General features: G+C 40.4%; 1 protein-coding gene across 2 annotated transcripts in view; it reads right to left on the bottom strand.

The window, feature by feature from the left end:
* The window catches only part of STAC (SH3 and cysteine rich domain), a 59,985-nt gene extending 49,715 nt beyond the window's left edge, over positions 1 to 10,270 (bottom strand). For both annotated transcript variants that reach the window (XM_026052319.1, XM_026052321.1), the window contains exon 1: positions 10,028 to 10,270. In XM_026052319.1, coding sequence (XP_025908104.1) covers positions 10,028 to 10,144 — 117 coding nt within the window. In that variant the 5' untranslated portion in view covers positions 10,145 to 10,270. The remainder of the gene's footprint in view (positions 1 to 10,027) is intronic.
* Positions 10,271 to 10,766: the final 496 nt, after the last annotated feature.

Here is a 10,766-nt window from a genome sequence, read left to right as displayed (position 1 = left end):
AAAAAAAAAAAAACCCAAAAAAAAAACAAGCTGCTGCCTTTCCAAATGTCTTTGAGGGGCTGTGAGCAGAAGAGAAGAAAGTCAGACAAACTAACCTGTCAGGGGAACAAATGACCAGCTTGTGAAAGACATAGGTTCAAGTCCTGGCTCTTACAGATTCACGGTGGTGTTCACTCTGCTTAAATTCAGGCTCTTAACTTAGCCACAGCTGCCGATTGCAGTCAATGGTAAAAGATTGCTTCTAAGAGAGACTAATTCAGTGCACATAAGGCAGGCTTTTGCTGTAAATTACCTTTGATAAATCAGTCTCCATCTATGTCCATTTATGACATAGGGAGGCCAAACTATTAACTAAACTACCTCAAGTAGATCTCCAATTGCGGGCCAGGATGCCTGATTTAAATTATGATGTATTTTTCTCCTCATTTGACTGGAAATTCAATCCAGAACCAGAGAAAGCGTCCTGAATAAAGTTTTCATTATTAAGAAAACTGAACACTTCCACAACAACATAGATTTTGACATAGGAAAAAAGTAACACTAGACAAGAACTATGTTTGTGACCAAAAATCTTTGGCAAATGATTACAATTCACCTTCAATTTCTTTATTAACATTTTCTCAATTAGATATTTTGAATTAGAAGTATCTGTGAACCTGAGAAATGACCTGTCTACACTTATAAATGAGATACCTAAATACACTAAGAGGTGTTCCTATAATAAAAAAAAAGTCTGTGTTGGGTCCTCAAGTTGATTTATACCAGTTGAGAATTTAACACATGGTGCATTTTAAAAATCATGGTCCTGAAATTCTCAACAACCGTATCCTTGATTTAACTAGACAGAAGTCARTGGCAGTCAGCCAAGTTTACCTTGTTGAATTTTGGCTACTACATTTTGCTGACTTGTGAGGACAGAGGTTCTCAGTTCAAGGACATTTCTCATGCATGAAGACAAGGGACTCTGGAGCAGGATTTTCAGTTTAATCCGCAAACATTGTTTTTGAGGATCATTACACCTCAGCTTTTATATTGGCTGGGTAAACATTGTCAAATCAGTAATGACTAAGTGCGTCTACATACCTGATGTTTGAGGAGATGACTTATGCGAACCATGTCAGATTTCTGATTCTCTGTCAAGAAAAGCTGGTCCCTCATACTCAGCATGAGTAAATTTTGTAAAAGCTGAATGGAGTTAACTGCTGGAGTAATGCAGACAYTAGTCTGGCTCTAGAAGACTATTCAAAAGCAAATGCTATAACAGCATTTGCTCTCGGGCTGATTTTGCTCTCTCACCGGAGCCATGCCTACGTAGCCTACATTTCTTTGTCTTGCTCTGAAGATTGAGCTAGGAAAAAAATAACCTAAATGCTGAATTTAATAGCTTTGTGAATACTGGTTTATAGTATCTTGCTTCTTTCTGAATTAAACCTAATCATTGGTTACAGTAGGTCAGCCGCACTTTGCTTCTAAATCAGAACTACAGATTGCTAAAATGATCTTTATTAATAAATCAATGCATGTGAGGYATTTTAATAATGCTTTTAAATGGAACTCAGGAGAAGAGCATTTTCTCTTTCAAGGAGAGGAAACCATTCAAGCTGTCACTATTACTTGTCTAAAGGACTCGGTCTGCAATTCCATATAGGAGTTTCAGCCTCCTGCAGCTGGGAAACACCTCTCCCTTGCAATTATTAATGCTATGGCGTTTAAAGTAGCTTGGCCACTTTAGCTCTTGAATTGCGACCTTCTATTGGACAATGTTTAGCATACTACTGTTATCAGTTCAAAACAGATCAACTAAGATCACTCATGAACAGGAAGACTTCAGTGAGTGCCTAACACATATCTACAATAATAGACATAAGAGCCTTTTTTTTTTTTTTTTTTTTTCTGAAGTACAAACATCTGCAAGTTATACATCTTAAGAAATGTCATAAGACACAAGAAATGTTTTTTACATTAATTGCAGGTATGTTATAGAAGAATTCTGAGTTAAATTCTCTGTCAAGGATCATATACTGCATTAGTTTTTCTTCTAAATTAAGCRAGTTTCCCCAAGAAGACAAGTATGTCAAAGAAAAATCAGTGTAAGCTTATTTTGGTCATTAATGCAATGATGTGTGATTTTCATTTTCACTGTTTATCATATTTACCTACAAAACTACAAAATTTGCTTATGCTACRGATAGAATACAGACACTCACATACCTGAAAAAGACAAAGCTCATCTAACGTAAAATGGCCATTTGCCTCTACAACTGGAGGTTGTGAAGCACTGAATACAGAAGTCAAGAATATTCAACTCAAACATCACCATCTGAAAGACGGACAGGAAAGACATCCTCTGTCTGATAGACATGAAGACAAACTCACAAAATAGGAGTACATGGAAACTTCTACCTTCCATGAGTGAGTTTACAGCAAGGGCTTTAGTACACAAAAATAGAAATGCAGGCCTGAAAAGGGCAGATCTTGGCGGACTTTCTCAGATCAGATGATTATGAGTTACTTTCATTTGAATCAAGTGTAAGGAAGAAAACAAACCTCTAACCAAAGTTTTGGATTTCAAGAGGATGGCCTTTGAAGTTCTACATTTACTTGAAGAAATTCCAAGCTGTCAGCACTCTCAGTTCCCCGGGTGTATATTTTAAGCCACATCACACTTAGGAGTGTGACACAGAGATACTTGAGCTGGTGCCTGACTGAAGTAATATGTGCACACCAAGAGCAGCATGAAGATATTACCTCTGGTCTAGAAAGCAGCAGTGCTGTATAAGCAAGTCACTGCATCTCAGCTAATGAGTGCTGGCTCTCAGCAAGTACCGAGTACTGATGACCTGCCCAGCCATCAGTCATAGATCTGGCTTGGCCTTTGCTACCCTTGAGCCATCAGATCTAGACATGCTTCACTGATGAAGATAACCGAACAGAAACTGTCAGGTGCTTGGGTGCACTTGGATGTGTAGAAGGCATAGAATTTATTCAAAGCAAGTATGTTAAAATCTACCTGGAAACCAAAATAAAAATAAAGATTTTGTTTAGATACGTGCTCCTGGCATGCTGTATGAATAGTTACCTAAGAAAATGGTACTGTAAATAAGCAAAGAGTTTACAAAGAATGGTTAGGGAGGGGAGGGAGAGAAAGAAAAAGAGAGAAAAAGATATCCAACCTGGTGTGCAAAGAAAACTGGATCTTTCAGACTGAGTTGCTTAGGTGAGAGTGCTTTCAAAAATACTTAGAAATATCAAAGGGTTGATACAGGTTAGGAATAGAAAAATAGGATACAGACAGCTGTATTCTAGCGATGTGATAATACATGTCTCAGAACCTAACGAATATCTCAATTTCCTCCAAGAGCAATGATCCTGAGGACAAATAATAGGAAAAAGTAGGAAAAAAAGATGCTGAAATGGAAAATATGATGGTAAAAAAGCAGTCCAGTGATCTGTTGAAGTGAAATGGAGAAAAGAAACCAGATAATATCCACTGTGAAATCTTACTTTCAAAGGGTAGAAAAGAAACCAGATAATCTCCATTGCAAAATCTTACTTTRAAAGTCTAGGATCAAGACTTCTTAATAAATTTATCAAGCTAAAAATGATACACAAGAAAATAAACACCTGTTTCAAGAGGGAAAAGTGATCCTATCAAGCCCAAGTTTGTAGACAGGACCTCAATAGTGCTTGAAGGAAAGGGAAAATGAAAATTAAAAAAAAAAAAAAAAGAGAAAATTTTAAAAAAGAAAGTAAAAAAAAAAGGGGGGGGGGAGAGGGAGATACAATGTAACCAGAGTTTACTAAAGGTAAATAATTCATGATCAGCTATCTTGGAAAAGAACAAATTTCTAGACAAAGACAATATTTTAAGTCAAAGATAGCTTCTATCTATTTGAATTTTATTAAAATTGTTGAGTATGGTACCAAGTGAGAATGCATTACCTAAGATTGAGGAGATGGAGATCGGCAGAGAAGTTACAAGTTGAGACAGACAGCGAGTTCACTGGAAGATGGTTGCTGTTGAAATGAGAAGCTGAAGAAAAGTTGTTGGTGGCCTTCTCCAAAGACCAACATTGGTCCAGACCTAGGATCAGTCTCTTTTTCTGCATTTTTATTACTGTGTTTTATGTGAAGATTAGGAACGTCAGAAGGTCACTTTCTTCAGACACAAGAATGGAGGCACTAAGAAAACTGTGGAGGACCACCATTTGAAGCCTGGAAATGTGGTGTGGCTTAGTTGTACAAAAGCAAGCTATTGTACATGAGATCCAATCAAGCCAGCTCTGGATCAGAGTGGTCTTACTTGCTGGAAATGATAGAGGAGAAATAGTATGGTGATGCCTGGTAAACCAGAAGGTGACTGGGAGACACTAATGGAATACAGTCATGAGCTTAAAAAAAAGAATTAGGAGCAGGATTTCCGGAAAAATACCCACGTATTAATGCTATTGTACAAGACCTCATGTATAACATGGTTTGCAATTTTGGTCACCTATTTTCAAGAAAGATTATCCAAAGTTGATGCAAGTTCACAGATCTATTATGAGAATGAAATGAAGAATAGTGAGTTAATCCTATGTCAGCCTGTCTTGTTTAGTCTAGGCTGAAAAGAGATATAAATGATTACTACAAATGACTAAACCAAGAGTAGAAAAGAGTTTTTTTAAGCTAAATTAACATTATCAAAACTATAATGATGCACAAACTAGCCAGAAATAAAGTGAAAGTCAGTGGAGTTGGGACCAGTGTCCTTTAGCTGTTAGAGAATCCAGATGCTGGGAGAACTTTTCAGAAGTAATGGTAATAAACCTTTTTTTTTTTTTCCTTTTTTTTTAGGTTCAACAGGATTACCTCATAAAAAAAAGGAGGATTAGACTGTCTATGCACTGAAAAAAATGTTTTATTTGACTGAAAATTTGCGATATTTTTAGTAAATCCCTTTTACCACACAAGACGAGTCAAGTCATCTTTAATTGTTGGAAGACAATAGGCATGTTTTTCATTTTTGATAGCAAGGCAGAAAGTGTGGTGAGAAAAAAAAATGAATTGATCACATTTCTATCTTGCCTAGGAATTGTTATGCCTGAGAACTGACTTGATATATGCATCACAGAGYAAACAATATTATCAGGATATGAGTAGGTAAGAGAGAAGGGTAAAAATAAACCTAAATATTAGACATACAAGTATAATGAAGATATTATTCCTAGTGATACAATATTATTTTCTTGCTTTTAATCTTTACATAATTTGTTCTAACACTTCATCAAAAAGTAGCACAGAAAAATACGTTCCCCTTAGKCTTGCCTTCACAGCATATACTCACCATTTTATGTAGTGGCATGTCACTAATCTAAAGAGAGAGAGATGGTGTTTTCTTCCCTTTTCACAGGATTTGTTAAAGCTCTTTTGATATTCCCTTGAAGATAACTGCAGCACTAGTTTGCGTACTGGATATTTATCAGTAGCGTGGAGGGTGAAACACTAACTCTATGCCATGCTCCCTGCCTTTTTTAAATATTCATTGACCAGTAGCCATCTATGGAACCTCATAAAGTATTAACTCTTTAAGCAGGGCGGACTTCTGCTTAGCACAAATCCTGCGTGATTTAAATCCCATATCCCTTTAAAAACGCAAAGAGTTTCAAGCTGTTTGTGATAGTTAGGTACCTAATATTAACATCTGGTTCTGAAACTTCGCATCAGTAATTTTCCTCTGTTGGACCAAGAGGACAGGAGAAAGTAAGYTCAGATTTCTTCGCTGATTTGTGGGTATGTATAAATATCTACATCTTTAACTTAAGTACTGAATCTTTCTTCTTGATTTACTACTTTTCAGCAAATTCATACTAAATACCAAGTTAAACTAGTGCTTGAACAATTATGCTACATTTTCGGAACAGCCAGAAATGACGTTGAAGACAACTGGCTGTGTTTGCCTGCACAATTGCCACTGGTTAGTCAGTATACAGAAATGTAAGACTTAGACAGACTCATTTATTTTGTGATAGCCAAAGTGCCATATTTATTCAGAGGTCTAGTTTCTCATTTTCTAGCTATTCAGCCTACCTAACTGACCCAAGAGTAAGCAATTTGTTGAGCCAGCAAATTTCAGAGAAAACTTTAAAGTTATTACACCCAAATATACGTGAGTGCAATACATAACGGTTATAACTGGACTTGTTAGGAGGTAGATAGAAATGGGCGATATGGTGAAAGAACACTTGGCCCTCACAGGTGCCCACTGGTTTACAAATAAATAACTTGTACATGACAGATTGCCTGCAATGGCACAGACTTAACACCCTAGCGGCTCTTCTGCACTGTATGAGAGACACTTGACAGCTGTTCAAAATACTTGCAATGAAACAGCAATAACTTRAAGATCAGCAGTGCTGACCAACGCTGCTGACATTAACTGAAACATCGCAGAGACTCAGGTCCCTCTAAAACTTAAAAATAGGAACAGTATTTTCCAAGGTGCTCACCTCTAGCACCTGTGRGAGCTCCCAGATATTACTCTTAGTGCAGAAGTCGTGACTTGACTCACTGTTAGTGAAATCAGCAGATGGTCTCTTTCCTCTTCATATAGAAATGTCAGTTGAGTATAAGAAGGACAAAGCTTACATGGTTACATGCCAGCTATGCTGAATTGGAAAAGAAATACTTTTTTATATATCTTTTTTCCTTTAGGCTCATTCATATGCCCCCAGATTTTGCTTTTATTAAATTTCAAGGTACCTTCATGTAAGAGGCATCAGGATAAGGTCTAATTGCTCTTGGTAGACTTGCTATATTGCTAACTTAGTGATTATACAAGTATGCAGCATGTCTTTAATTGCTACCACCAGGAAGAAATCTCCCATTAGGATTCATTAACTAATGACTTCCTCCTGTGCTGGGAAGAAAATCTGCAAAATTCTTCCACAAAGTGGCCATTTGCCTTCCTGGAAGACAGGCATGAAGGACTCATAATCACAAATGTATACACATAGCAGAATTAGCAATTACATGTGTTTATATGGTACCCTTCTAAATTTCTACTTCTAGTATAGCTTAAGTATCCACTCAAGTAGTTGACAGGTGTCACGTAAATGTTTAGGGAGACAATATATTATTTTAAGTCATTAATTATAATTTTGCATCGTTCATATATTTCTGCTGTGAAGTTCTAAGCCCAGCAGCAGTATCTATACTGCTAGAGGAAGCTCTAGTTAGAGTATTTGCTGCACTTTGGACAYCTGTTTGAAAGAATACATTGGGGCTGTTGCATATAAAGTGACTGAGGACGCACARTCCAAAAGACACATGCATATTACATCTCCATGTTCAGCATCAGAGTTTGCTCACCTCTAAGCATGCTCCTGATCCATAGGAAGAGGTGGTATGAGGCTTTAGTGTTGTTTATGAATGAGAGGCACTACTGTGGAAGGGGTGTGTGACTAAAGCATGAGAGCCATGCTCTACACTCTTCCAAATTTCTGCTGCTTCTCAATTTCCGCCTCGCAAACTCGCCGCTAGTCAGGAATTGCAGAATGTCCCGTGTCATCTCCTAAGTGCAGACTGGAGTGTGTTAGCTGGACACATTTCCTGGACTTTGGTGCTGTAAGGGATTATATGCTACAGTTGTCCATGACTAAACAGGACTGGAAGTAGATCCGTGTTACATGAGTTCTACATTAGTTCTTCAAAGTTTTATTTCTGCTGAAGGGCTTCCAGAATATTTTAATGGTTGCTATTATCCATATTGTTTCTATTTCTACGTTTGGAGACATGAAAGAGTTTTGCCACAGAAACAAGTTATAGTAACTAGATACTGCCTAAACTCTTCTGCACCAACTGCAGCGGACACAGACTTGTTCCCGCATAAAATGGAGAGGTACCTGAAGAAAGCAGAGTCCTCTATGAATGACGGGACAGCTCCCTCAGCAGGGGTACCACGAGATAAAGGCTTGCAAGCAGGCCCTTGGCACAGACCAACYTAGGCATGTGTCAAACCCTCTAGCTTCTGAAGTCCCTCTACTCCCTTGGGAAAAATAGCACAAACAATAGGTTTATAAAATCACTGAGAGTTCCTTCATTCTCATGTTTGAAAAAAAAAAMCAAAAAATATAATCTGATTACCCTAGTGATCAGAAGCCTCTTTTGACAYTATCTATCGAAAGAACAATACAGCATGCTTTCTGATAATATTTGCAAGCTTAAAATGTAAATACACAGATTATATATTTACTGAAAATATCTGCATGCAAATAATGGCATCAACTGATCTGTACAGACATTCATAGCCGTCGTCTGTTCCCCTGCATCACTTCAAATGCTCACAAGACTTGCAAAAAAGATGATAATAACATTTGATTATAAACCAGTGAGCAATCTCCTTCTTTTTTTTTTGGCCAGATGTGCCTAATTCCTATTGTTATCCTTGTGAGTGCCTCAGATGCACAAGCAACCAAAATGCATCCTGCACACTGCACTTCTCTTTCTCTTATTTTTGGAGTCCTGTTGGCCAATGGACGCTGGACAGAGAGCTCAGTGACCTGGTGGGGAGCCCCTCAAGGACACGGTGGCCATCTGATGGTGAAATGGCACCTCGAGCACCGTAACCCTGTACTGGGCAGAGGGCAAGGACTGCAGCAGAGAGAACGTGCAGCCTGCACAGACCTGGACACAGCGCACGTGAAAAGGTGGCTTTGTCCATGCAGTGGAGGCACCGCTCATGTCTGGGACCTCACCATACTGATGGTGCTCCCACCAGCCAAATAATAACTCAGTAACTCCAGGGAAGTGCTCTCTCCCGGATACCGGTGCACCAGATCAGAGAGYAAACAAATTACTCTTTTTAACTTGTTATTTCCCATTAACAAGGAAYAGCATAGCCATGTCTCAGTAGTGCTGAGTGTGTGTGTGGTGAAAAGCTGGTGATGAGAGAGCTCTTTTCTTTTAAGGAGGCCGTTTCAYGCAGGGAATACCTTAGCTCTCTTCCTTGGAGTAGAGCATCTAAAAAAAGACCCTAAATCTCACGTCAGAACTCTACCCACACAGAGAGATTATTGCAATTCACTCCACGGAAATCTCATTATAACTCAGAATAACGTAGCTTCTTCCTACGACAGGCTCAGGCAGCCAGTGCCTTTAAACTAGGGGCAACACGAAGCATCTCTGTCAAGCAGCTGCTCAGTTCACACSGTGGTTCCTAAGGCACTGCCCGGCAGCAGGCTCCTAGTGGCAAGGACCTCCCTATTTTCATGTTTGCACAGCACATAACAGCACTAGGACTACGGTTCGCAGGATGGGTTGTCAGATGCTATCATGCTGTGGATGTGTAAAAGTACATTACACAGGTAAGCTGCAAAAAGCATTCCCTCTGAAAGGTTACTTTTCTCCTTTTACCTCCCTCTCTTTTCCAAGTCACACCCTGGCTGGCAGAAAAACTTTTCATACRCAACTCAATTAAAAATTTAGAGACCATACCATGCCACTTGAGCAGGCTGTGGGCTTCTCATCAAGGTAAATTGAACCACATTTAATAATTAATAAGTAAATAAGAGGCTAAGGGGAGGAAAAATACTCTTTCTTGAGTGGCGAACATAAACRTGCTTGTGCCAAAACTGTCACCAATATCTTGTTTCAGTGGCTGGCTTGCTGAACAGTGAAAGTTCATTGATGGGTCGGTGAGGAGGTAAAATACCCCAACTCCCYCAGGGAAAACTCTCTGGGCTCATGACAGCTAAAAATATCAACTGAGATCAATCCCCTTCATGGGTCTCCATTTCCCATCCACCCCCCACAATAAAGAGGAGAAAACACAAAGAAACCCCCCCAAACCCCAACATCWCAGCACTCCAAGCCGCCCAGGTGACCAGCACTCCTCACAAGTATGACCGTCACACTGGGGATCACTTACAGCTGCCTATTTCAAACCCTGCCACAGGGCTCCCCGTAAAAAACCAAAGCAGCAYATCCCCTTTTTAAAGCAAGGAAAGCACAAAGCAGGGAAGGAAAGGAAATCTTGCCCTCTGGATACCTTTGATTCCTGGCTGGTGGTTGATGCTGGGGAGGGGGGCTGCTCAGTGCTCTCCGCTTCGGGCTCTTTCTCCACGCTGTCCACGCCGACTTCGGCCGCGCTGCTTGGAGGGATCATTTTACCTCAGAAAAGCTGCTCCTATCAGGAAAAGAGCCACAGACCTTTCTCGTGCTGCTCGATTCAATGTTTGCTCTCTTCTCCGCTCTCCTAGAGAGAATGAACTCCGATCACGCTGTTTCACTACATTTGCCAGACTGGAATTCTCTGGATTTCCTTTTTTTCCGCCCCCCCCCCCTCCTCCTCCTCTCCTTCTCTTCTCCCTCCTCCCTCCCTCCTTTCCCTCCTCCCCTGTGCAATTCCTGCTGTGCAAGGAGCACGTTGCTGCTGGCGCTGTCGGTGGGAGCCGTGCCCGGCAGCCCCGCGCTCCGGCGGCAGCGAGCCCGAGCCGCTCGCGCGGACGGGGCACCGCAAGGAGGAGTTGCCCGGCTAATGCCTTGAATAGCTTTGCAGGAGCTGTGTGCAGGAGTGAAGGGAAGTCCTGTGCACATGCACATGCACGCGCAGAGGCATGCGGCGTGCACGGCGTCTGCAAGCGCTTTGCCTTCTAATCCGGCTGGACGGCACTGGGGYTGGGGGTGCAGCATTACAGCCTTGCAAGTCTCACGTTTTCCCCCAGGAACTCTAGACGGACAGGAAGAAAAGGAGCATCACTCAGTTCATGACACCCCGCCAAAAGGCT

Source organism: Nothoprocta perdicaria, unplaced genomic scaffold (assembly GCF_003342845.1).
Source record: "Nothoprocta perdicaria isolate Ctin4 unplaced genomic scaffold, notPer1 scaffold_87, whole genome shotgun sequence".
NCBI classification, from domain to species: Eukaryota; Metazoa; Chordata; class Aves; order Tinamiformes; family Tinamidae; genus Nothoprocta; species Nothoprocta perdicaria.
The sequence above is the reverse complement of the archived record's forward strand: the minus strand, read 5'-3'. Positions and strand labels throughout refer to the sequence as shown.